We start from the raw sequence: 26198 nt of genomic DNA, 5'->3' as shown, positions 1-26198 counted from the left end.
TGAGACATGCAGGTCGAATTACGTCACGCTACGCTTTGTCGTACAAGCAGTAGATCGCTGCGCGAACGGCTGTTTGCTGTGTTGCTGCAGATGTGGTGGACCAGAGACCCTGGCGCTAGCGAAAAACTCGCTTGATTCGTGATACTCAGCTAATCGACTATTACCTCAGCACCTGTGCATCTACCTTTGACCCTACTTCCTTGCATATCTGTTAATTGCGTATACCAAAGCCACCATGCCAGGCGAAACAGCAAAGCGCACAAAGCGCGAGGAGTACAAGAAGTCGCTGCAGACGGAGGAGCAGCAGGGCGCTATGCCCAAGAAGAGGTTCTACAGGCAGCGCGCCCATGCGAACCCCTTCTCAGATCACTCGCTCACCTAGTAAGAAGATTTGGTCTTTGATGAGAAATGTATCTAATGTTATGCAGCCCCAAGAGCCCCGCAGACATGGACTGGGCGAGTCTATACCCCATGTACGCCAAACATCCCAAGAAAGAGACGGAAGAAGGGCAGAATGAGTCACATGATCTCAGCATAGAAGAGCAACTGGAAGCAAATGCGATATCAAAGAACGTCGAAATAGCAGACATAGGATGCGGTTTCGGCGGCCTACTCTTCGCCCTCGCACCCAAATTCCCTGACACATTGATACTCGGTCAGTTTCCCCATCCCTCCTCGCCACCCCATCCACGAAAACGCGCCCACAAAGACCACAAGCAGCCATCCCCAGACTAACACGAACCCACAGGCATGGAAATCCGCATGTCAGTAACAGAATACGTACAAGAAAAAGTCCGCGCCCTCCGCGTCCAAAACGCCTCATCATCGCAGCTCTACCAAAACACCTCCTGCATCCGCGCGAACACCATGAAATTCCTGCCCAACTTCTTCCAAAAACACCAGCTCAGTAAAATCTTCCTGTGTTTCCCGGACCCACATTTTAAGCAGCGGAAACACAAGGCGCGCATCGTGTCCTACACTCTAAACTCAGAGTACGCTTACGTATTGAGGCCTGGGGGTGTGGTGTATACGATTACAGATGTCCAGGATCTGCATGAGTGGATGAAGGGGCATTTTGAGAGGCATCCGTGCTTTGAGCGGGTGGAGAGGGTGTTTGAGGAGGGGGAGACGGTGGATGGGGTTGAGGGTGTGGGTATGGATGAGTGTGTTAGGTTGATGAGGAGTGAGACTGAGGAGGGGAAGAAGGTAGAGCGGAATAAGGGATTGAAGTTTGTGGCGTGCTTTAGGAGGAGGGAGGATCCGGGGTGGCCGTAGGGAGCGGGTGGGAGATGGTTCTAGCTGAGAGGGGTGTGACAGCTCTGTAAATTTAAGCATGATGTGGAACTAAGCCCTGTGTTCTCATGCTAAGCAGACATGAGGATCACTCATACTGTGTATCTCGATCTAGCATCAGATTTATGGGTTCCTTCGGCGTGGGACTATTGCTGAGCTATCATGACTTATGGTGCATTTGGGTGAAGATAAGTTGCTGACTTAGTCTTCAGCGAGAATGAGTTGTTCCATCTCGGGCTTGCTTCTTATCCCGTATTATCGATAACAGAAGCGCTAATAACATGTACCCAATTCTGTACCTTCGGCACTAAAGCGAAACATTTGCTGTATACTGATAAAGGCACACCCAGATCAGGACTGCATCTACTTACGTGTCGGGCGTTGGTTCTCTCAAATCGCGTTCTGTCACTCACAAATTACTATGGTGGGCGATTTCTAAGGTTGCTTGTGCATTACAGCGCTCTATGACAGTGCTACCTGGATATACTTGTGATGATTGAGAGCTCTGTTTCCCCTTGCAAGCAGCGCAGTCGTATGAAACGACTAATCGCCATGACTATAGTTGTCTTTACCTATTCCTCACTTGTTACAAGACCGCTTTTGGATGAGTTAAACGCTGTAGTGCTATATCTCCCTAAGGCACGGGCGATAACATCGCAAACATGGATCGCATGGTGGTTATTAACACAAAGAAATTTCACCTGTGCAGTAGTTTGACCCACCAAGCCATGCGTGGGAGCTTTTGTAAGTAGGGACCAACTTAAAAACATAGCCGTGGTAGCCAGCGCGGCTCGCCCGATGATATGTAAAATAGTGATTGTGACTGGCTCGCTTTGGCGCGTTCTATGGTAAAGTAACCTTGGTTATCCCATGCTGAAGAAGGATTGGTTGCGCAAGCAAGTCTAGATATGCGGTACCGCGGAAACATCAGGGCCACATTGTAATATAAAATACCCATGTCTTCATCTCTTCGCTTTTCTTAAACACAAACTCTCACAAAGTATCTTCACGGTTGCATTTCATACCCAACCATACCAAGACCAAAACCAGCAAGGCATCTTCTCAACACCATGAAGTTCACCACCATCTTGGCTGCAGTTGTCGGCCTCTTCGCCGCTTCCGCTGTCGCACACGAACAATGGGTCTACAATGACCACCGTAGGCCTCGTGCACAGCCCGCAGTCCCAAAGATGAGTAAGTATTCCGTACCGATAGCATGAGCTAAGCGCGACTCCGCAATATGTCATGCTAACCCTCCACAGCAGGTGACTACGTCCCCACAGCAGAGGACAAGTCTCTCTGCGCCCGCTGGGACGGCCCCCGCTGCCTCGACGACGAAGAAGGCCCCAACATCTTCGACGAGGAAGAGCGTAAACGCCAGGAACTACAAAGTCCTAAGGAGAAGCGAGAGGAGGCCCTCGCGGAGTTGAAGAAGATACAGAAGATCTGGGATGGGTACCACGCGGAGATGCGGAATCTGAAGATGATGGAGAAGATCTATCAGGGATTTGATGAGCAGTTGGATAGGCTTGAGAAGATGGCGAAGCTAAAGATTGGCAAGAATCGGGAGGCGGATGAGGTTGAAGATGGGGGTGAGGGTGCGGAAGGGATGTTGTAGATTGGGACGACTGGCAGGGTTATGATGGTTTGAGATACGCGTTGGAGATGGATTGTGGAATGGGCTAGAGAGCCAAACTGCGAATGCTATTGTCTACCTCGATGGAATTTCAGAAATTAGAGTGGAAGTAGGTCGAAAGTGGCCGTCGCACAATGAAATGGAATTGATCACAGTAGTTTTGGCTTCAGGATGCAAGTGTAGTGGAGAAGTCGTGATGTCGACCTGCCCTGCAGCGCGATGCACAAGGCACGTCATCCCGAGGTTGCAGCACTGGCCACCGAACGAGGCCCATTGCGCTAAGTTTATCCAACCCTCACTTCATCACAGTCACTGTCCTTCTACACAACCACCGAGCCCGATTACTACGCCACGGACTCCCGACGCCTATTTCATTAAACAACTCAGTAGCTGATTCATCGCTATGAGCAACTTTGGAGGCGCCGGACTCGGGCAAAAGGTCCAGAAGCCGAATCCGTGAGTTCTTCCCTCCATGCGCATGTCTCGATTCGGCGCTTGAGTACTCAGACAACATGGCTGCCTCTTCCTATCTTGCAGGTCCTTGTGCTAACAGTTGTTTCACTTCAGGCCAGAGCGCGGCTCATTCCCTCTCGACCACGATGGTACGCTTCACAAACCCTTTACGTCCTATTGAACCATTCGAACCATCCCGGCACCGAGCCGTCATCGTTATTTGTACAAACGACCCGCTGACACTGCATTTCAGGAGAATGCAAGGACATCATGCTGTCGTACCTCCGATGCATCAAGTCACATCGCGGCACCAACGATCCTGAATGCCGCGGCCTCTCCAAGTCATACCTGTCATGTCGCATGGACCGGTACGTACCATCATCTACTTTGTCTCGAGGAAGGCATCGCTGGACCGCGATACAAACATGTCGCAGCGCTTTCCTTTTCATCAGCAGCCCACATCATTCCGTCACCTAATTTCAGTAGCATCTGCGGAGTCGCGCATCCTTCTTCTCTTTCTCATCATTCCCCTTACATAATGAGCATATGGCTGACTATTATCATCGTATTAGAAATCTGATGGCTCCGGATTCGTTCAAGAACTTGGGCTTCGGCGAAGACAGTGACGGCCCTGCCACCACCGCTGCAAACGCATCTCAGTCACCACACCTCAACAGCCAAAACAAACCTCGCGGGGCTTAGATAACGAGTCGCTATTCGAGCGGAGGACAAAGATCACGCGGTCAACCGTTCGGTAGCATCCGGAGAACATGGCTCACATAGACCCCTCGGAATACGTCTCCCCTCTTCTTTCCGAAAACCTTCGACGTGCTAATGACGCACATGCGCATGTGTGAGTACGCCCCATGCGCGCCCTGCATCGAGACTGCAGATTCGACAGGTGACATTGAGAGTCGACCCTGGATCAAACCGGCAAAGCATTAAGTGAGACAAGGGGATGGTCGGATCGGCGGCACTGGCACCCATCTCCGCGAAAGGCACAAATACAAGCAACTTGGATACAACAAGGAATGCCCATGACAGCTTGGCAGATGCTGTAAACACCGAGGATACTGGTGATACCCGGGCGCGCCACAACAGATCCGATGAACGACAAGGCAGTGGAGATAACACTGCAGGTCTATCTGAATCACATCGTTCTTTGTAGAACCTCGATAAGATAGCGGCGCAAATACACCTTGTTCACCGCTACATATCCCCATCGATCACCATCCCTCGTCATCCTGCAGTGGCAACCGTCCTCCCCGATCTTGATCCGAGACCTGCAAGTCATCCCCCCGCAAAACCTAGATCTAGGAAACGGCGCTGCGCTGCAGATCGGGGGGTGTAACCGTCGTACAGCCGGCTAGCTGACACTGCCGATGGGGGCACGATGACTTACTCAACACCCATCTTCCTTGCTGAACAGTCCGGCTATCTAAACATGTGCGATGCGCATCTTTGGTAGCGCCATGAACACTTTGTTTTCGCGCTACTGCTGTTTCTGCCGCTGAAACAGTGTGGTTGTGTCTACGGGGGGTTCGTGTTGTGACGTCGGTGGCAGGTGGGCTTCTCACTCTCCTGTGGGAGGGCGTGAGAGACGGGCGAGTGCGGGTTTGGCGTTGCGCAAGGCACCGTGTATCTGTCGCGACGAGAAAATACAGGCTGAATCAAGATGAAAAAGCGTCGGTGCTCTTTGCTGAACATGATTCGCATGCATACGCAGTGTTATGCCAGCTATACCGAACATGCGAACTAGCAACTATAACGGCATAACTGTGCATGCTATCATACTATAACGTCCCTCACTATGAACTACCAGAACACAGCTATCCACACTAGCGTGCGTACGTACGCATGTTGCACAACAGATGTCAGTACCGATCCCAACATCCCAATCCCACCTGCCGACTCCCTTGCTATGTCACAACCAAAACCCCCTCAACACCGATCGTGCCCCCCATCCCCTCTCCTTGTTCCGTCAAACGACGGGGATAGGGCTATACCCCTTATAGACGCAATGCGATTGTGTAGCAACATCGCGACAAGGTTCCCTCGCCGGTTGATCCCATTCCATTCCATTCCACGTCCTTACCTCCCCCCAACCCAACCCCAGCAACGGCTTTTGTCTCTTCTTGCAGAACCCTTCGCCGCTCGCGTATACAGTACGGTTACCTGCTCATTGCGCATACTCCATTCGCCATGGACACGGACCCCCTCGATTGGATGACACTGCATCGTGAGCGAAGGACGTGGTAAGGACGTACGCAGCTGATTGGTTGCGGGACCCGAGGCCGTTTTGCAGACCGATCGTAGCGTGCTTACAATGCTATAAGCATGGGGGAGTGATCTGCCGGCAGGAATGGCGGGGACGCAGGACGGGGTATATGGAAGGGGGGATATAGGTGTTTCGTGTCGGAACGGACTGCATGGCATAGGCTTTTGTGATGTGGGGATTGCGAGGGATGGTTTGGTTGGTGGGAATGTCGGCCGGGGTATTCACGTCTTTCCTTCCTTCTTTCTACAGGGTGAGATGCGTGGGTATGAGCGGCTGTGGAATACATTGCATAGTCGTCCCTCGTTTCTACCGAACCACATCGTCCGCATCAAACGTATGGGAATGCGCAATCAAACCTCCCCCGTCCCCATCCAAGTTATCCCGACTCAACCCAACCAACCAACCAACCAACCAAGCCAAGCTATTCTTCCTTCTTCTCGTCACCTGCATGTACTACTCATACACCCATATCTCATTCCCCATCCTCCCACCGTTCACGACATCACCCCACCACCCGAAACAACCAAACACCCGGTCTCACCATCCGGAGCCGTTCTTCGGATATGTACAGGGACTTGAAATTGCTTTTCTTCTTTATACCTTCGTTAGCCGTTGAGATGCGCGGCGGCTAGATTTGCTTTTCTTCCACTTTCACTACTTTCCCATAAGCCCTAGATACGGTATTGTTGTACGAGATCCAGCGCTATGTACTATGGCGCCGACGCCACAGCTTAGTCGACCAAGTAGTCCGTGTATCACAGTCTTTGCGCAATCTTGTAGGTTGCGTCAAGGCGGCGGCAATGGCGATTCGCTCGTATCTGAATAATGTGAACGCTATGAGGCTGAGACACGGGAGAGGCGTGGTAGAGACGCAGGAATCCGGAATGTTGCTTTTGTGGACCTTTTCGTCCTCCACACTGGTTGCCTGACGGGAGGACTGTGGCGGTCGCCTCCACCGCCGAATGGACAGGGAGGGGCCGCGGCTCAACCAACTTCACCTCACTTGACAAGGCATGAAAGACGGGGTTATTGATGTAGATGAAATTGTATCTGGGACCAAACCGGCCCATACCAGAGCCCATGAACTGAAAGGCAGAACGCGCAGTAGCAAAGATTCCCACAGGCCCATCGTAACCATAGCAAGCGTTATCCGAACGTCTTCTGCATCTATCATTCTCTTCCCACCAACATAAGTGCTGACACCATAGAACGCCAACAATCCGAACCGCGCCGACCATGCTTACACGTGCCTCCCATAAACAAAACCGTCATTAAAGAAGACAAGAGTGGTGATGTGCAAAACTGCAGGTAAACAACCGTGACACGCTACATACATGCGAGAAAGATGTAAATAGATGAAGGAAAGCGAGTCGCAGAGCTGCCAGAAGGAGAGACCGCCGTGTACGGAGAGTGTCGAATACCGAAGCGGCGAAGACCTTCGTGCTCCGGTTGGTAGGCTAAGCTCGGGTGATGATGAGCGGGAAACCAGGGTGATGATGTGCCACGGAGGGGTAGAACATATTATGCAACGAAATGGGAAGTGCTTTGATGCAGGCGAGAGCTTCATCCGTCCTTGGCCAGCAGAGACGGTACGCGCGCGGGCGACGACATGCCGAGGAATGGTCGACCGATGTGAGGTGTCTTTAGCCTCATTGTAGCAGCTCTAGCGTATGCATCAAGCAGGATGCAGGAACGGGTGCGGGGTATCGCGGGGTATCATAGTGAAGGAATCGACAACGAGATGAAAAGGCCGGAAGAACAGAGACAGCTAGTAGGCTTTGGATCAGTTCATGTCCATGCCGTACTCATCCTCCTCTTTGAGACTAGACCAGTACTGCTGCTGGTTCGATCCAGAACCGCTACCGGTACTCTGCATGCCTGGGCTAAGACTCTGTGGAGATGCGCCGCTGATAGGTTCACCGGCCAAGTTGGTGTGCTTGGGCACTCGGAGTCCGGAGCCAGGGCCTCGCGAGTATCGGAAGGTACCCGAGCCGTTCTTCTCAAGAGCCTCGAGGATCTCGGTCTTCATGCGCTTCTCGTCTTCAGTCTGTTCGGTGACCCACTCTTCGCCAGTGGCTTGTTGAAGTCGTGCAGCTAGCTCGTCACACTCTTGGAGCTTCTTGGACAGCATCCACATGAGATCGCGAGTCCAGCTGACAGCACCGTTGAGGATGTCACCCTTGTTCGGGCCCTTGTCCTTCTCCTCGATGGGCAGTCCCTGTGTAATGTTACCAGCGGCCCGCCTTCCATTGCCACCAGCGAGAAGTGACGTTGCTTGTGGAGGCGACATGCCGGTGGCGCCCATGGTAGGTGACAAGGGGCCATTATTGTTGATGTGCTTGCGGATCTTCTCGTCCTCGAGGCGATGCTGAGGTACAAGACGAGACAAGTCGTGAATGCGCTCGTTGATGTTGTCCCGTCGGCGACGCTCGACCAAGTTATGAGACTCCCGACGCCGGCGCTTCTTAGCGTCTGCGTTCTGGCCAATATCGACCTTGGCAGGTAGTGAGTTGTGCTTGCCGGAATGCAGGACATCGGTGATCTGCTGGTGGTGCATGGTGCCCTGGTGGGGCGACGCGGTGGGCGAGTCGATCCATGAGTGCGCACTTCCGGGAGTGCCGTCCCACTGGCCAGACACGCTCTTTTGATGGCGGTGCATGTTGGTCATGATTGGCTGAGTAAAGTTGCCAGAGTCTGGCGTGCCGAGGTGGAGACCAGCCATGGCAGGGGTCTTTGGTGACATGGGAGCACGGCTGTCAGAGCCAGTCCGGCTCATGGTGATACGCTGGCGCATGGATCCACTGGGCATGCTGCCAGGGAAGTTCATCCTTTGTGGTACTGATTGGTACTGGTTGAAGTCGAAGTTGCCAGGGTGGTTGAAGGGGCTGTGGATGGGCAAGTCGTCTGGGGTGTTTGAGTAGACCTGGTTCATGTTTGGGTTGTTGGTGTGACTGTGGTAGTAGTCTTGCTGGCCAGCCTGCTCTTGAGCAAAGTTGTTGAAGGCTGGTTGCTGTTCGAAAGTGCCAAGTGACTCGGCAAGTTCGTCGTCAGCGATCCCTGCTCCGCCCTGCATGTAGCTGTTGCCGGCGAAGTGGTTGCCCATCATGCTCCCGCTCATGTTGAGCTCGGAGGGGTTGATGCCATTGGCATTCTCGTGCCCAGCGAACTGAGCGTTAGCGTATTGGTGGTTTATGTCAAGGCCGTTGTGGCCGAGGAAGCGCTGGTTGAAAGACATCTCGTCGACTTCTTCTTTGATGTATGGTTGAGGTGATCCTGTGCCAGTCATGTTGAAGATATCAGCGTCTAGCACGTCGTCAGAGGGAGAGTCGAAGCCAAGGTCCAGCCTCGCAATCGGCTTTTGAGGAGAGTAGGAAGAGGGAGGAGTGAAGAGAGCGTCCGCTTGAGGGACAGTCAGTATGGTCTCGTAGTACATGATAGAAATTGACGTTGGAAATGACGGAAGAGGAAGTGCGGGGAAGGGGAGGAGAGAGGAGAGTCTGATATAGGAAATGGATGCACTCTAGCGCCGTTCTCAAGACGGTGCAGAGTGGGAGACGTCACAAAGGCGTACTTACTAGGCTTTGGCATTACTGTGGGTTGCAGTATTCCAGGAATGTGGATGTGTATGATCTGAAACGATCTGTCGTCGATCTAAGCAAGTGACTAAGGATCGCGCTCGCAGCTTGCAGGATGATTGCAGCACGAGGCGGTCTGTGTCGCTATAAGGACCCTGGCAGATGCTTGCTATCTGGTGTGCACAAGGACAGTGCGAGCAAGCTGAGAGGCCTAGCTAGTGACGCCTGATAGGGACGAGCAAGCCTCTGATCTGGGGCAGAGGAGGCTAGTGTTTGTCTGCGCAGAAGACGTTAGTGCCATGTTCTGTATGCAAGAGTTGTCGTTCTGGGAAGTATCGCTCACCGGTTCGGGTCTGCTGGCGTGGAGGTGGTTGTGGAGGAGTGAGGGAACTCGGAGCTGTGTTCCGGGATCGAACTGAGAGCATATGTCAGCGCACAGTCCAGCAGTCTGAAGTGTTGGGCGGTTGAAGGGTTGGTTGCATGAGTGTGGCGCACAGCGAGGTAACCCGCGAGGCGAGCGACGGCGGACGACAGCGGTGCAGCAGCCCGGCGCTGTGGGGATGGTGGTACAGGGGACAAAAGCAGCGAAACCGTCACACACGGCCGCGGTATGGCTGGCGTGGTCTTGACGACGCAGGCCGAAGCGAGGTGCGGCGGAGTGGGAGAGGCGGTGGTAAAGGAAAGAGCAGCCGGACGTTGACTCACCTCGGAACTGAAGGAAGGCGCAATGGGATGCACCTGCAACACTCGGTCTCTCGGTCGCGGAGAGAAGGAGTGAGGTCGCTCGGACGGATAGCTGCGGCGGTTCACGGGCAGCAAACTTGGTCGTCGAGGGTGGTGGTGGAGGTCGTGGTCTGGATGCAGCGGCGTGGGGTGGGACAAAGAGGTTTGCCTTGGTGGTCGAGGGCGGCAGCAATGGAGAGGTGAGGTGCTGGTCGAGTGGCAACTATGTCGTCTTGCAGTAAGAGGCCTGGTGCGACGGGCGTGGTGGTGGGTAAAATAGCGGAGGTGGGATATGGAGAAGGAAGTCGGGGGATATGGCGGGGAGGGATCAAGGGTGGGATGTGCCTGGTCGTGGTGGAGCAGAGCGTGGTAGGCGGGCTGCCGTGCGTTTGTTTGGCAACTGTCTGCGGCACAGGCTGAGGATATTGCGCTGGCTGCAGCGGCTCTCTCTCTCTTGAGCGACGACGGGGCAGCTGAAGCGAGGCGTCGGTGTGGGAGGGCCCTAAGCCGGAAGGCGGTCAGAGAGGTGGTGGTGCTAGTGCGCGCGCCAAGCGGCTATGGGCAATGGCGAATCAGCCTGTTTGACGCGGATCGCAGCCAGCGAGGGCTCTGGCTTGGGAACGGCAGAGAGTAGCACGGCGCGCCGAGACGATGCCGCTGCGGTGGTGCGTAAGATGGGGATGACGTGCGGCGGCGTACAGAGATAGGCGTACGGGATAGGCGTACGGAGAGGAGGGCGTCGTGGAGAGGTGGAGGGAAGCTCGGCCCGCGGTGGTCCGCAGATATAGTGATGAGTACTCCACAGGTAGACATACACTGAGTATGTCGTGAGAGGGAAATTATTGGACAGGTAGAGACGCGGCACGGCCGCATAATATACACCTCGCTGCTCTGGCGGCTCTTCGCCATCTCTCACCCGCCTTACGCTGAGTGTGGCTCTGCCTGTTGCCCACCCCGGTCCTGCGCCCACCCCGGCAGCAAGGTGTGGCCTCTTTTGGTCACGAACGAGGTAATCTTGTCTCAGCTACCCGGTTTCTACGCAGCGCTGGGTGAGGGCGCGCAATGTGACTCACTAAAGGGCTTCGGGCTCCTGTCAAGCGTCATCCATTGTCGACAGTCCAGGGCAGCCATGGCCGACCTGGCCGAGAGTGTGTGTGGTTCTCCAGGCCATGGTCCTTGATGCTTGCTAGGCTCATGGCAGCGGGAGACGATCTCGCGCTAGTCGCTAGAGCACCGAGGCGACGCTAGACTCTCAATGCCCTTCACTTTCACCCTCCACCACGACGACTAGGCGGATCGCATACGACACGCCGGAGAGTTCCTTCCTGCTCTGCGCACCCCGCCGCCCAATCACACGCGCCGCAGCCGCCCCCCGGTCCTTCGCTCCTTCCGCTACACCTTCGCACCCTCTGCGGCCTCGTCACAAGCCTCGCCCATCCGTCGTCCCATCTGAGACGCCTGTCTGACATCTGCCATTGGCCGTCTGCCTCCTACACCGCAGGTCGATCATCTGCACGAAATCCTCCGGTCCGTCTTCGCAGTAGCAGCAGTGGCACCGAATCGAACAAACCGCTGCTGTGCCCTCCCACGACGCGCCCAAGCCACTCACCGCAGCGGGGCCCAGGCAGCTACACATACACCAGCCAGGGTCGACGGCCGCTATCTGCTAGCCGTACCAAGACTCGCACCTCCACGGCTCTTTGTGTCGCCTGCTGCGGCTTCGACCAAAGCTTCTCCCGACTAACGCCCAGACGATACTCTCCCTCACACCTGGGCATACTGCGATCCGCTAGCACCTCGTGTTCACCTCCAACATGGCCTCCGCTTCCTTCCGCGACTCTATGAACTCGCTCGGCTGGAGCAGGAGAGAGGCAGACGCGCCCATCAATACCGCGCCGCCCTCCTTCCTGGGCCGCATCCAGAACCTGAATCCCTTCGGCGAGGGAGGCTATGTTCGACTCCCCATAACAGAGGGCAACCCTGGCGCCCCTCTCCCAGCGCCTACCCGCAGAGAGGAGGAAGAGGGGTGGTTTGCGCGTAAGTCTACGTCTTCCATTGCATCCTGTGGCAAAACACGTCCACCTTCCTTACGCGTCTCTCTCGCTCCCCATCTCCACTCTATCTGAGATATACCCTACTGCTACAACCCCTCCCACTATAGCTGTGGCGCGTGATGTCATCAGACGACAACGGTCGGGGCTAGTTTCACCTGCACCGCCATGGTTCTTTGTCTTCCTTCCATGTTTTGTCAGATGGCATTCTCGAAATGCGCATCCCTCTAGTTGTGGAGATATCCATAATTCCACAGGCATCAACGTGTCATCTGCCTGCGAACCGTACCCGGCCGCGCGACAACCGACAATGTGACAGAAGGGAGTTCCTGCGTTACCACTTCGGATGCAGGACCCTCGCATTGCACACACCTTTGACTCATGTTTACGTCCGCTAACCCATACCTGCAGTGAGTCGGTGGGACCGGCTGCTCGTGTTTGGTGGGCTGCTCATTGCTGCCTTGGCAATGTTTGCTACTTGTATTGGCCTGATGTTCACGCCTGTCTTTCTGCTCAGGCCGCGCAAGTTTGCCATTTTGTAAGTCCTCAGCTCTCCTGTTGCCTCGTATACAGCCAAAGGCGCCCTGCATGCAGCCTTCTCGCCAGTGGTGAGATCATACAAGGCGGATAGGCAGTGACACATACTGCATACGTCCTTCGGCACGGCTATGCGAACTCATGCAATCTGCAATGTCAAGGATCGCATCTTCCGCTCACCGACTGCGGACGTTAGCCTGCACGAATCCAGTCGCTTGACTCTCTAGCCACCAGAGATCGGCGCTGGACCCTCTGTAGCGATCATGCGGGTCCAAGGTTCGGCGCGCTGCAGGGTGCAGACAACCTTCATCTAGTCCAGACTCTGCCACGCCAAGTCGTATGCACATCACCTGAAGAACGTTAGCGCTAATATCCATGGCCTGATTGCAGATGGTCCATGGGAAGCGTTCTCTTTTTGGCAGCTTGGGGTGTCCTCATGGGCCCTATGCAATACGGTAAGCAGCCTCATTATCCGAGCCCACCACTACCGTCGCTGACAAAATATCAGTTCAGCACCTCATTTCTGGTCCGAGGCTTCCGTTCACTGCTGCTTACTTCGGCAGCATCGCTCTCACACTCTTCTTCTCTCTAGGTGTAAGTTCAAGTTCTGACCCCAGTACATTTATCCCTGCTACATGTCGACCCTTGTTCATGGCTGCCCGAGAGCGAGCCCCCACGCCTCCCTTATCGATTATCGTCCCCATAGTTTGTGTTTACTGACACTGTCCGCGTGACTAGCTCCACAGCACCATCTTGACCTTCGTTGCGGCTATCGCCCAACTAGTATGTCTATTATGGTACATCGTCTCGTATTTCCCAATGGGCTCCACGGGTCTGCGGTTTGCAGGACGCTTTGGCGCGAACCGTGTGACAGCTTGGATGAACGACTGAGTTCGTTGATCTGTGCATTACGAATGCTGTCTTGGCCACCGTGGCTATGTTGCTCTGTACATACAAGTAGGTTGACGCAACGCGCGTCAAGAATACCATCATCATGTCTGCCAGAGCAGTATATTGCCTCGACGCGAAAAAGACTCATCTACCAGGATGCATCCGATATGCTTCTTCCAAGCCCATCACGTTGCGTAGTCACGCACGCGTTGCTCTCTCCACGCCTCCCACTCGCGCTCTGTGATTGATCGGTCGGCTCGCAAAGATGTGCCACACCAAACGTCGCGAGCTTCAGAACTGGGCATAGGTTGCGCAGCTAGTGCGGCGTTCAAGCAGCGTTTCATCGTTTCATACACTAGCTACAGGCCTATCGCCACATGTGCATTTCCAAGCCGACTTTCCGACATGTTCTTGACTCCCACCAAACCTGTTCAATATACTTGATACTTGCAGTTCCGCCTCCCGAGCCAGATGTGTGAGGGAGTGACTGACTTGACTGGAGGTCGTGGTGTCTCACTTGGGCCGCCTACCAGAATGCGTTAAATCAGCCCCTCGGATGTAAAATGTTGATCATGCACTGTATCCAACCTCGTGGCGAAGTTCACTACAACGCCAGCCCAGCCTTAGCCTACACAGCAACTGGATTGTTAATCCGACTGGCTGTATCCTTGACTATGCAGTTCGTACGAGTCGTAAGTTCGCACCGATCAGCAACAAGGTCGGATCGGCGCTGCGAACGGAAGGGAAGTTACAGCGTGGGTGTACGTCAAAAGGCAGGCGCAGAGTGTCGATCGAAGATCAACCCCAAAGAACAGGGTCCATCCCGAGGATGCGCCGTCCGTTTGCAAGCTCGCCAAGCGTGCAGACAGAAAGGCGCACGCTGCGAACGGCTCTGACACCATCTTGCGCGTTACTAACTAGTTGGGTTGTTGTTGCATCGCGCCATCACAGGTAGAAAGCAGCATAGTCATAGTGGCTGCGCCTGGTTTAGGTTTAGACAGAAAGCAGGTAGGTTGCGTATTTGACACCGCCTACGCCTCTCCTGGGAACATGACTTATTCCCAACTCCTTGCCTTGCGCGGTTTACGGTCGTTCGCGCGATACGCGATATGTTCGCATGCTGCAAATCATGCAATCATGCTGCAATCACCCGACTGAACAGCCCCTAGTCCTGGTTTTCCTCCGAGAACACTACCAAACCTTGGAACTGTAAATGCAAGGAGAGATGATGCGAAAGCGAGGCAAGTTTAACGAAGCGATAGTGATTCAGGGTTCATCCTAGCGGGACAAGTCTAGATGGGATGACTGCACTGTCTTTGATGAAGAGGAAAGAAAAAGGCCTCGTGATCTACATACCTGCACGACAGAAATACACCCGAGTTTTGGGCGCGGGCGGTTTTATCGCGATCAAGGGAAGAAAGTGTAGTGGTGTAGTGGCATGGCTCTTCTCTAGACAGGGAGTGGGAGGGCGACCATCGTACAGGGATAGGGATACCCCGCATCGCGCTGCATTGCGCATGCAAGCATGGGCGCTTACGCACCTCCGTCTGCACGCCAACCGCCACAACAACGTGCAACAGGGTCGGGTCGTTTGCTCTCAAAGCAAGGTATGCAGGTCGCAGCGCTGGTGGCCGCTGGGCGCATTACTTGCAAAATAGGAAAGCGACTAGACGTGGGCCTAGATAGATGGTGTACCAAGGTTATTGCGCGAGGCGGGCGAGGCGGTCAAGATTAAGACTAACAGAGGCATGGGCATGAACAGATGGGGGCCAGCACTACTGTTCTTTATTGGGCGCGAATCGCGGTTCCGATTCTGCACCTGGACGTACTATGCAAGACTAGCCTGTCGTGTCGTTGACAAAGGAAGAAGCAAAAGTTTGGTTCGCGATGAATGAGCGGTCAGAGTGTGTGTGTGTGTGAGATCCATGGATGTGAGCCCGTGAGGGTAATGACGACATGATTTCCGCTCTCTCTCCGAAATTTTACAGCAGCAAGCTATTATGGTGATATCAAGGGCTGGGCCTAGAATGGGTAAAGTAAGATTTCGGTATTGGGTGCCGAGGGAGGTGTGCGGTTTCTATTGTCAAATCTACGAACGGACGTCTGATATCTTGATTTTGGGTTGATATCAGGTGCGGTTGGGTTTGAGGGTTCGGAGGTGGGTTCCGTCCGTTGGTCATTCGGGCCTTTTGTGGCGCAGATCGCGTTTGGCATCGTGAGGCGAGATGGGCGAGTGTGGCTTTAGTTTACTGTGTGCGTATGGACGCATGGTTTTGGCTGTTGTATGTAAGTGTAATCACGCGATAGACGCGTAACAGCTGCGAAGAAGGTGCTTACTTTGCTGATGCATGCCGATAGGCGCGGAGTCGCTTCGCCTTGTCGGACAAGACTCGCTTCACCTTGGTGAGATTACGCATCGGGACTGTCAATACTCGAGCGTCCTTCCCCATGCTGCTGCTTTGGGTGTTTGCTAGCGAAGTATGCTGAGGAAGGTCTCGCCACGTTCAGTAGTCTATCACCGCTGTCTGAATGAGGACGAGCATACTTGCTGCGAGTTCAGCTATTCTGTGACACGCGATATTGCGTCGTCTCTCGTTTAGAAATGCCATAGGTAGTGTGTGTTACGACGGGTAAGGCTGGCATTTCAGCTTTCGATCACCATCGTCGTGCCGCGCATAGGCGAGGTCCGTTCGCGGGACTGATGTCGTACGAGACCTCGCCAGTGTAGGGCTGACAGCGGATTTATTGTGGCGTTGACGTTTCTGGGCTGGACGTCTGAGAAGAGCTGGAGAAGATGTGGGATGGATGGAACGGGAAGGATCGAGGTGTTGAGGGTGTGAGGGGCAGTTGGTGGCCTTGTTTTGGAGTGCTGAGATGCGGAGGATGCGGAAAGGTATGCGATGATGTGCTATGACTGAGGCTGACTGAGTGAGGATGCGCGGCGTGTCTCTGGTGATGAGGTTACTGAATCTCGAGACAGAATGGTCGGCGATGCATTGCGTTCACTGTCGCGACAACTATCGAACAGGAGGTATTACTACGCGCGCACATGGCCTCTCGAAATAGATGCGTTGCCGTGATGCAACTTCAATATTATAAACGGTAGTATCTAGGAGAAACGTGCATCAGCCTGGCAACGCGCTTCCTACGTAGTCAAGAAGAAGCTAGTATACGCCTTTGGTGTTGAACACAACTCCAAATCGCGACTCGGGCTTCTTCATCCACCCGACGACTCCGACTCGTACATCCAGAAATGCTGACTACTTTCTTACTCGAGCCTTTACAATCATACCCACAGCTCCACTGCCACATACTAGCAGCGAATCGGCGTGGCATGAAGTCCGCTCTTTCCCGGCGTCGCAAGTCCGTGGAGCTACCCCTCTTCGACCCTCATCGGCAGTTGCGCATCTTGACGCTCAAACCAACCTCGTCGGCGCTGACAGCTGGGCATGACGACGAGTGCTGACCTCCGCTGGTGTCGGTGCCATCGCTGATTGGACGATTTCCGAAAGGATTACCAGGAGTGGGAACTCGGTCACCGGAATTGCTATGCACGATGCGGCTTCCTGCGACGCGAGATTGTGGGGTCGAGCAAGTGTGGGGTCGTAGGAACACAATGCCATTCTTCTTTTGACGCGGGTCTTTCTGGTCTAACAAGCTCTCGCTCGATCATCATCTACATCATCGCACAGCATATCTGCGTCTACTCTTTCAGTCTAATCTATTAGTCTCACACCGATCCCATACAGTACCTTCGCTGAACGGTCACAACGATCGCGTCATCATGCCGGAACAGCTCAAAGATCCCAAGGAGTACCAGAATATCTTCCACTGGGCGGAGACGCAGAAGGACGGAGCGATACCTTCCTTCGGCACGAGGAAGAATGATCCATATGAGGTGAGCTGACACCGACGACACGACATCTTGGAGTTCGCTGCTGACATGCGCCCTACAGTACCAATCTGGGTTCGGCAACAGCTTCGAATCAGAAGCAGTGCCAGGTGAGAACCGTGTATATCCGAGCTATGCGACAGGAAATTAACCGATCTCTTCTAGGAACTATTCCAAAAGGCCAGAACAACCCCAGAAGCGTCAGATTCGGACTGTATGCGGAGCAGATGACCGGTTCCTCTTTCGTCGCTCCCAGACATCTGAACAAGAAAGTCAGTACCCTGTTTGAAGGGGGGTATATTGATGCTGACATCTTGATTAGGCCTACCTATATAGGGCGCGTCCGGCCGTTGCGCACCAAGGATTTGTAAGGACTCTTTTCCTGGACTTCGGCTACGCGCTTTGACCGATCGCGCAGTCAGACTGATAGCGCATCGAAACGACGTTTGATCATTTGTCTCATTTGCTGACAAACTTCCAGACCGACCTCCCCGATAACGAAGATACCGAGTCAAACTACCTCCCCGTGAACAAGCGCGTTCACGTCTCCCCTACACAGCTAGCGTGGCTTCCGTTCGATACCCCGACAGATGGCGATGTTGATTTCATCTCTGGTCTCAAGAGCATTGCTGGCTCTGGCGACCCAACACTCCGCGAAGGCCTAGCTGTTCACACGTACCTCTGCAATGCGAGCATGAACAAGAGAGCGGCTGTAAACTCGGATGGCGATTTCTTGATCGTGCCTCAGCTAGGAGCCCTGGACATCCAGACCGAGTTTGGGCCTATGTATGTGCAGCCAGGCGAGATCTGCGTCATTCAGAGAGGACAGCGATTCAGAGTCAAGGTTGAAGGACCAACGCGGGGTTACATTCTCGAAATCTGGGGCTCGCAGTTCCAACTTCCTGAACTCGGTCCTCTCGGTGCGAACGGGCTTGCTAACGCTCGGGACTTTTTGCACCCGGTCGCGAAGTACGAGATTGAGCAAGAGTCGTGGGAGATTGTGTACAAGCTCGCTGGCAAGTTCTTCGTCAGCAAGCAGGAGCACTCACCGTTTGATGTCGTTGCATGGCATGGCAACTACGTACCGTACAAGTACGATCTGACCAAGTTCGTCAATGTTGGCTCGATCTCGGTTGATCATATTGATCCATCCATCTTCTGCGTCATTACCGCACCTTCGCGCGACCCGGCAGCACCGCTTGCAGACTTTTTGATCTTCAGCCCGCGCTGGGATGTGGCTTCACACAGTATGTGCTCGAGACTCTACATGCGCCAGAGATGCTAACGAAAATATAGCTTACCGACCGCCTTACTACCACCGAAACGGAGCATCTGAGCTCATGGGTCTGATCTATGGCGAGTATGCCGGACGTTCGGATGAGTTTCAACCCGGAGGCATCAGCTTCGAGTGCGGCTTCGTACCTCACGGTGTTGCTTATGAAGAGTTCAAAGCGGCAAGTGCAGCGCCGCCGCCTGAGATGCAGATTTCCAAGGGCGCCGTCGCGTTCATGATGGAGAGCTCGAGGATGTTCACCATCACCGACTGGGCGTGGAGCAGCAAGAAGAAGCACGAGCACGACCCAAAGATGTGGTATGTATTGAGCAGTCAAGAGAAACATCATGGGTGAAGGCTGATCGAACAATAGGGACAATCTCGTGGACAACTTCTCGAAGCACAAGGATGAGGTTGAGAAGATCTTGGCTGAAGGTGTAAAGAAGCTATAATGCGGCACAGTTAGGTGTCAATGCACAGATATCGGGAGCGACATGCAGCGGCGGGTCCGTGGATCTTTCGGTAAATTCTCCGCAGCTTTTGATAGTAATCGACCAGGGTTATGCATAGACATATGCAAGTGTGTAAATGCGATGTGAAGGAATGGGATGCTGCTCAAACGGGTTAGGCGGCGTTGACCCCGCGGGAGTCAGCCCCTGCCACAGCCACAGGCGGGCGAGTGATCTCATCGCTGTTTGGACACAGATTTGTCGCCATGACTCTAGACTGACCTCAACGCGACTGCGCCGTGTTGACGCCCTTTTAATGATTGTTCTTGCAGCGCAGCTCTGGTGAGAAACGCCCTTGCCGTGCTTGTTTTGTTGACTCATCGTTGCTGCGCACCTTGTCTTGACTTTTTGCTTGCTGCCTGACCGAATGCTCGCTCGTCTTATTTCATTCTCCCCGCTCCCACGCCTTTGCATTGCACCACCCACCACCTTTCGCTTACCTGCGCCTCTCCTGCAGATACATCGCCCATTGCGAAGCGCTACTCGAACTTCCCCCACGTCTCCACGGTCCTTCCGATCGACGGCCATCATGGCGCACCGCGACCAAGCACCGTATGCGCCCCAAGACCCGAAGGAGATCACCGAGCTGGTCCACACCCTCGAGGCGCACCAGGGCAAGAAGGGCAAGGGCGGCTTCTCCGTCAAGAAGCACACGTTCCCGCTCCCCAATGGCCGCACCGTCGACTCGTGGAAGATGAACGAGTGGGACTACAAGAAGGCAAATCTTCCCACATACGCGCGAGGGCTCTTCACATACAAGAACCGCGACGGCAACTACGAGATTGCTACACGAGGATACGACAAGTTCTTCAACCACGGCGAGGTCCCGAAGACTCAATGGAAGAACGTGGAGCAACACACACAGGGCCCGTACGAGCTGAGCGTCAAGGAGAACGGCTGTATCATCTTCATATCCGGTCTCGATGATGGCACATTGTTGGTCTGCAGCAAGCACTCCACCGGCCCACGAGGCGAAGAGCTCAGCCATGCCATGGCAGGCGAGAAGTGGGTCGAGCGCCATGTTGCGACCGTTGGAAAGAGGAAGGAGGACCTCGCCCGCACACTCCGATCCATGAACGCGACACTGGTGGCTGAGCTATGCGACGACGACTTCGAAGAGCACGTCCTAGCATACACCCCCGAGCAGGCTGGTCTCTACGTCCACGGCATAAACCTCAACCTACCCGAGTTCGCGACATACCCTGGCCACCTGGTGGACAAGTTCGCGGAGGAGTGGGGCATGAGGAAGGTCACATACGTTATGGAGAACGACGTCAAAGAGGTTAAGAAGTTCTTGGACAAAGTCGCCGAGACGGGCAACTACGAAGGCCGCGACACAGAAGGCTTCGTCATCCGGTGCCAGGCGCGCGAGACCGAGGGTGCGCCGTATGTGGATTGGTTCTTCAAGTACAAGTTCGAGGAGCCATATCTAATGTACAGGCAGTGGCGTGAGTGCACTAGGGCTTTGATCGCGGGCAAGCCACCGCGGTACAAGAAGCACGAGGCCATCACGAAGGAGTATCTAGACTTTGCTCGCCGGCAGTTTGCCCAGAATCAAGGTCTAGCCAAACAGTACAACGCGAACCACGGCATCATCAAGATGCGCGACGACTTCCTCAAGTTCCGCGGAACAACCGGTGCGGATATTATCCGACAGGAGCAGCTAAACGGGCCTGTCGAGAGCAAGAAGGCTGACAGGAATATTGTGCTTGTCCCTATTGCGACTATCGGATGCGGAAAGACAACTCTCGCTCTCGCGTTGGTGAAGTTGTTCGGCTGGGGCCACTTCCAGAACGACAACGTCAAAGCGAAGAAGGGTCGCGGTCAAATCTTCGCTGACACCATCTCTTCAATGCTCGTCACAAATCCCGTCGTAATTGCGGATCGCAACAACCACCAAAAGCGCGAACGCGACCAGATCATCAATGACATCTCCAAGACAGTACCCGATGCCCGGTTCGTCGCACTACATTATGTGCACGATCGATCCAACTACGATCGCATCCGACAAGCAACACAAAAGCGCGTGCTCGATCGCGGAGACAACCATCAGACGATCCAAGCAGGCTCGAAAGGCAGGGGCGAGATTGTCGAGATCATGGAAGGTTTCATGCATCGCTTCCAACCAGTCGACCCTTCAGACAAGCCAGATGATCTGTTCGATCTCGTCATCGACCTCGACCCTACGGTCGACTCGCGCGAGAACCTCGAGACGATCATCGCAAAGATGTTCGAGACCTACCCAGCCCTGTTCGCCGGTAAGGAGATGCCGACGGACCCCGACATGGACGCTGCCATCCAGTGGGCCATGAACGACTACACACCAGACTTTAAGATGGATCTGTCCCAAGGCAACAAAAACCAGAAGGGAAACCATAATCCCCAGAACGGCCAACGAGCAGCCCACAACCAGCAAAACCAGCCCGCACCAAAGCCCAAGAAAGCGCCACGCATGGAGTACTTCTCCGTCCGCCTCGACCCCGGCCGCATCAACGCGATTCTCGAATCCTTATTCAGAGACAAGGACGCAAATACCGCAAGCATGTACAAGCAACTCAAGCAAAACAAGCGCGTCCAAAACGAATTCCACGTCACCCTCATCCACCGCGCATCTGCGTCTCAAAACCAGGCATACTGGGACAAACTCAGCAAACTCCACGAATCCGCACAGCGAACCAACACTACAGGCACTTGGGAGCCAGAGCTAGGAAAGTGCGACGTACAAATGGAGCGAATCGTATGGGACGACCGCATCATGTGCTTCGTTGTACGTCTGAACGGCTCTAGCACACTTCAAATCGACAGTGCAGCGGGCACAACGACAGAGGAGTTGCTCTTCACGACTGTGAATCCTACTGCGCACGTTACAGTCGGTACAGCGGCCCAGAATATCAAGCCCATGGAGAGTAACGCGCTTCTCCAGCGCTGGCTAAATGGCGGCTCCGGGGGCGACACGGGTATTGGTGAGATTAGCGTGAGGGGGAATCAGGTCCTGCAGGGGAGTGTGAGGGGCGTGTTGGGTCGGATGTAGGTCAACGACGATTCTTGGACCCTTTATCGTAGGAAAAATGGCCCTAGGCAACGAAGGAAAACGGGAAATAGATGGGCGCCTGTGACGGGCTGAGAACTAAGGGGGGTACTTGGGAGGGTAGGCAAAGGACGGGAATGGAAGGGGAGGAGGTAGAGGCAGCGGATTGCTGGACGCGGGGTCGTCATGAGGGAGGAGTTGCATTATCGGAGCGAGCATGGCATTATGAAGGGATGGGTTGGATGGGGTGGTGGATAGCATAGATACCTGACAAGCATGCCAATGAATGAAAATGATATACTTTCATGTACCATCTCATATGATCAATTATGTACGAATCGCGGACAGGCCATCATATCCGCATCTCTCCACCTCACACAAGAACAAAACTAAACAAATCTTTGCTTGCATCAAGACCAGAACCATGCAAAGTAATCACCTAACACCATTGCACGCCCTATGCCATCCACCTCATCCCTACACACAACCCCTCCCTAATAAACCGCCGGAAACACACCCACCCTCCCCCCATCCGTCAACATACTCGTCCCATTAACATAACTCCCCCCCTTCCCCACCAAAAACAACATCAGCCCAGAAATATCCTTAATCCCGCCCATCCTCCCCTGCGGAATCTGATTCGTCCCATACACCGGATTCAGCCCAGCCGTCATATCACTCGGATACGGCCCGGGACACACAATATTACTGCGAATCCCCCATTCAGACAGGAACGTCGCCATCATCTTGCCCAGGTGGGCGGCGGCTGCTTTACTAGCGTTGTAGGCCAGCCCCGCGGAGACCCAGCGCATGTAGGAGGCGACGGAGGCGATGGTTATGATGTGCGCCATGCGGTCGTCGTCTGTGTCGATGCTGTTGGAAGAGGCGAGGTCGGTGGAGCGGGCGCGCGCGTTTCCTGTGCCGGTGACTTTTCCGGGGGTCCAGCCTCGACGCGTGTTTGCGGCTTCGAGGAGGGGGAGGAAGGTGGCGGAGACGCCGATGACGGATTGCGTGTTTATTGCCATTGCGTCGGCCCAGTTGTCGTAGCCTGCGACCATGGTTTCTGAGAGCTGTTGGATGGACTCGGCTTTGTAGATGTCGGCGCCGTTTTTGGGGCCGATGACGCCGGCGTTGTTGATGAGGACGTCGACGTAGCCGATGTCTTTTTGTATCGTGTCGGCGGCGGCTTTTACGGAGGAGAGGTCTGTTACGTCGCAGGGAAGGGCGTGGAGGGTGCCGGCGGTGTTGGAGTCGCGCGGTACGTTGGCTTGGAGGTCGTTGACGGCTTTTTCGAGGACTTCGCGGCGGCGGCCGAGAAGGTAGATTCGCTCAGCGCCATTTTGGTAGAGTGCTGATGCTATGGCGAGACCGAGACCTGTGATTGTGTAAGCCTTCTGGCTACGATACTTTGAGCTCGAGCATGTCGAAGCGTGAGGGCGCGGGGCTTGGTGGGGTAGCTCGAAGCTTGAGTAACGTACCACTGCCGCCGCCTGTGATGACCACTACTAGCCCTTTCACCGAGAAGATGTCGTTTGGTCTGATTGGTGTTGAGACGTCCATGGTGATGAAGGTTGGAGAGAATACGGAAGATGCAGACAAGTGACTTGACTTTCACAGAGGCAAAGACGGACTTTGCTACTCCGACATGGAGCACAATGATTGCGTCACAGACGGAAATAAGCCGCTTGCCAAAAGATCCCGCGGCATGGCTGCGCGTTGAATTCCGATTACGATGGGTATCATACGAACCTGCAGACCTGGTGAACGCCATTCCCTTTGTGCTTCTCCTATGCCGACTAGCTGATACCCCCAATAATCTTGAGACCCAAATTATCCGCGGAGTATGCGAGGATATACCGACACGGATGCCAGGCGACGTGGGACGCTGGAGTCGGCACATCGACCGTATGTACAATCTCTCCAGTATGGACATGCGCGATGCGAATCTTCTTCTCTTCCTTATCATCGGAGCCCGCAGTCACGTAGCTACCGTCGAAGGAGAAGTCGACCGACTTGATGATGCCACCGGTCAATTCCAAAGTCCGTGTGCATATCCATTCTTGTGTGTCCCATAGTGAGATGAGCGCATCGCCGCCGCCAGCTGCCAGGTATTCGCCGCTGGGTGATAGTGATACGGCGTAGCATGCGGAGGTATGGGCGTTTAAAGTCATTGCGTTTTCGAAAGACGGGTAACGAAGGCTTCTGACGCTGCCGTCGCCGGCTGTTGTGTAGAGGTGGTTGCCAGACCAGTCGAAGACGCATTGGTTTGTTTGGAGAACTTGTTGGTGTTCGGAGAGGATGCTTAGGGTCGATCGGTCGATGGTGACGAGGAGATTATCCTAGAGAATGTCAGCATGTGTGTCTTGCATGGCTATGGGGGTCCTAACCTTTCTACCTGCGACCAATTCATTCCCATCTGGCGTCCACGCCAGGGTGAAGGGACACTCGCCGACCTTGACTTCACCAACACTGGCCTTGGACCGTATATCCCAGAACCTAACCATGCCATCAGACGTGGAGCTTGCGAGCTCATTCTCGTTGATTGGGTGGAAGGATACGCGCTCTAGGGCTGCTGTCGTGTTGGGCGTGCGCAATTCAGTCGAGTTCTTAGCATTCGTCTTTTCCGGGTTCCAGATGCGCAGTGTCCTATCTGCGGCACCGGTCGCGATGAAGGTACCAGAGGCGTTCCATGAGAGTGTGCGGATGTAGTGCGAGGATGATACGGCGTTTGGGCGAGGGCTGTCTTGGTACACGGATGTCTTGAGCTTTCGGAAGTGTTCGTGGAAGGAATCTGATTTGATCGAGCGCGCGCGTATTGGAGGCGCCATGTTTGGGATACGATGTTTCACGCGACTGGTGAGGGGCTGGTAGTTATGCGACGGCAAAGTTTGTGGTGCTGAAGCTCGATTGCGAGAAGCTCAAGCTCAAGGTTCACACGGACCACCGAAGCTCAGGGTCGGCCCTTCACCTCCACGATACAGCAGGCAATGACGTACGAACACATGTTTGGTAGTCATGTTGCAGAAGAGTAATATAGGATATGCATGTACATGTAGCAGCATTGATGCCTCATCTCTCATCATATTATTTCATTCCAACAACTGCAGTAGCCGTCTAATCCTTCTTGCTCTCAGCACCCTCCTTCTGCATGCCCTCACAGCCAACTAGGTTCCCTGCCTTCTCCTCAATACCGCCCATTCCTTGTTGGCTGGGGTCGCGGTTCGCTGATGCCGCCTTCATGGCGTCTACGGCCTGCTCCTTGTCTTGCGCACCCGATGCCTTCCATGGCTCACTGCCGGTGACGTTTCCGATGGTCTCCTGGGATGAAGTTAGCATCTAGCATTACATTTGTAAGTACTTGAAAGGCGAGTCGTCGCGTACCTCAGCGGCGCCCTTGACGTATTGGGCGTGAGAAGAGACGAGACCGGGGTTGTTTGGTGCGGCAGACATGTTGATGTGTGTTGTGAATTCGTAAGAAGAAGGATTCAGGGATATTTAGGGAATAGTTTGAATAGTTGTAGATGGTTGGTTGTCTTGCACGACTTGCGCTGGAGGTTTGGCCACTATATTGAGTGACGGTTACGTTGACGTCATTAAGCACATCACATGGAGACGCGCTCGAGCTCGCGCGTCAGCGTAAGCATTAGACGCTTCTGCGGCAGCTCTGGTTTCAGTCGCGTCCAGATTTTAGAATCTCTCCACTCGAAAGGAATAGCCATTGACCACATGCCGTTGATGGAATCTATGGGCGCTGAGGCCGCGTTCCCTAGTACGTGTGTGCTTGTCGGAGGCTCTGGGGTGTCATACATAGTGGCGGTTACAATGCCTGAGGCATCAATATCATGAACGGTTTCGACGAAGCTTAGTTCTTCGAAGGCTTGAACTTCGCAAGCCTTCGCAGCTTGAGCACCTTCTGATTCAGGCAAGTGCAGATGTACCTCGGCAACTATCTCCACGCCAAAAGATACTTACAAATCAACGGCATTGCGTGCTCTAGCATAGGCGACTTGGACTTTTCTTGTAGTACCCTTTCCCGAGTGATTTATAATTTCCCATATT

The 26198-nt window shown here is 54.2% G+C and overlaps 9 protein-coding genes across 9 annotated transcripts; 5 read left to right on the top strand and 4 right to left on the bottom strand.

Moving 5' to 3' along the window:
* Window positions 1-235: 235 nt before the first annotated feature.
* TRM8 (tRNA (guanine-N(7)-)-methyltransferase (tRNA(m7G46)-methyltransferase)) lies at window positions 236-1275 on the top strand (the record flags this gene model as incomplete). The annotated part of the gene is made up of 3 exons (XM_049370538.1): window positions 236-381; window positions 429-655; window positions 749-1275. The coding sequence occupies 3 exons, from the start codon at window positions 236-238 to the stop codon at window positions 1273-1275; spliced, it is 900 nt and encodes a 299-aa protein (XP_049217709.1).
* A 1088-nt stretch (window positions 1276-2363) lies between these two features.
* On the top strand, window positions 2364-2911 carry J4E78_009953 (uncharacterized protein; the record flags this gene model as incomplete). Its single annotated transcript, XM_049370537.1, has 2 exons — window positions 2364-2487; window positions 2556-2911. 2 exons carry the CDS (start codon window positions 2364-2366, stop codon window positions 2909-2911), a joined length of 480 nt encoding a protein of 159 aa, XP_049217708.1.
* Window positions 2912-7443: 4532 nt separating this feature from the next.
* Window positions 7444-9093, bottom strand: J4E78_009952 (uncharacterized protein; the record flags this gene model as incomplete). Its single annotated transcript, XM_049370536.1, has 1 exon — window positions 7444-9093. The coding sequence occupies one exon, from the start codon at window positions 9091-9093 to the stop codon at window positions 7444-7446; it is 1650 nt and encodes a 549-aa protein (XP_049217707.1).
* Window positions 9094-11772: 2679 nt separating this feature from the next.
* Window positions 11773-13437, top strand: J4E78_009951 (uncharacterized protein; the record flags this gene model as incomplete). Its single annotated transcript, XM_049370535.1, has 5 exons — window positions 11773-11995; window positions 12421-12547; window positions 12937-13001; window positions 13055-13140; window positions 13285-13437. The coding sequence occupies 5 exons, from the start codon at window positions 11773-11775 to the stop codon at window positions 13435-13437; spliced, it is 654 nt and encodes a 217-aa protein (XP_049217706.1).
* Window positions 13438-17221: 3784 nt separating this feature from the next.
* On the top strand, window positions 17222-19054 carry J4E78_009950 (uncharacterized protein; the record flags this gene model as incomplete). Its single annotated transcript, XM_049370534.1, has 7 exons — window positions 17222-17335; window positions 17394-17439; window positions 17495-17601; window positions 17652-17696; window positions 17811-18576; window positions 18626-18920; window positions 18976-19054. The coding sequence occupies 7 exons, from the start codon at window positions 17222-17224 to the stop codon at window positions 19052-19054; spliced, it is 1452 nt and encodes a 483-aa protein (XP_049217705.1).
* Window positions 19055-19640: 586 nt separating this feature from the next.
* J4E78_009949 (uncharacterized protein) lies at window positions 19641-22142 on the top strand (the record flags this gene model as incomplete). The annotated part of the gene is made up of 1 exon (XM_049370533.1): window positions 19641-22142. The coding sequence occupies one exon, from the start codon at window positions 19641-19643 to the stop codon at window positions 22140-22142; it is 2502 nt and encodes an 833-aa protein (XP_049217704.1).
* A 603-nt stretch (window positions 22143-22745) lies between these two features.
* Window positions 22746-23699, bottom strand: J4E78_009948 (uncharacterized protein; the record flags this gene model as incomplete). The annotated part of the gene is made up of 3 exons (XM_049370532.1): window positions 22746-22765; window positions 22849-23514; window positions 23618-23699. 3 exons carry the CDS (start codon window positions 23697-23699, stop codon window positions 22746-22748), a joined length of 768 nt encoding a protein of 255 aa, XP_049217703.1.
* Window positions 23700-23935: 236 nt separating this feature from the next.
* Window positions 23936-24967, bottom strand: J4E78_009947 (uncharacterized protein; the record flags this gene model as incomplete). Its single annotated transcript, XM_049370531.1, has 2 exons — window positions 23936-24478; window positions 24527-24967. The coding sequence occupies 2 exons, from the start codon at window positions 24965-24967 to the stop codon at window positions 23936-23938; spliced, it is 984 nt and encodes a 327-aa protein (XP_049217702.1).
* Window positions 24968-25253: 286 nt separating this feature from the next.
* J4E78_009946 (uncharacterized protein) lies at window positions 25254-25589 on the bottom strand (the record flags this gene model as incomplete). Its single annotated transcript, XM_049370530.1, has 2 exons — window positions 25254-25457; window positions 25521-25589. The coding sequence occupies 2 exons, from the start codon at window positions 25587-25589 to the stop codon at window positions 25254-25256; spliced, it is 273 nt and encodes a 90-aa protein (XP_049217701.1).
* Between the last annotated feature and the right edge of the window lie 609 nt (window positions 25590-26198).

The sequence above is a fragment of the Alternaria triticimaculans genome, assembly GCF_023758025.1.
Source record: "Alternaria triticimaculans strain BMP 0046 chromosome Unknown scaffold_25, whole genome shotgun sequence".
Taxonomy (NCBI): Eukaryota; Fungi; Ascomycota; class Dothideomycetes; order Pleosporales; family Pleosporaceae; genus Alternaria; species Alternaria triticimaculans.
This window is presented reverse-complemented; position numbering and strand designations above follow the sequence as displayed.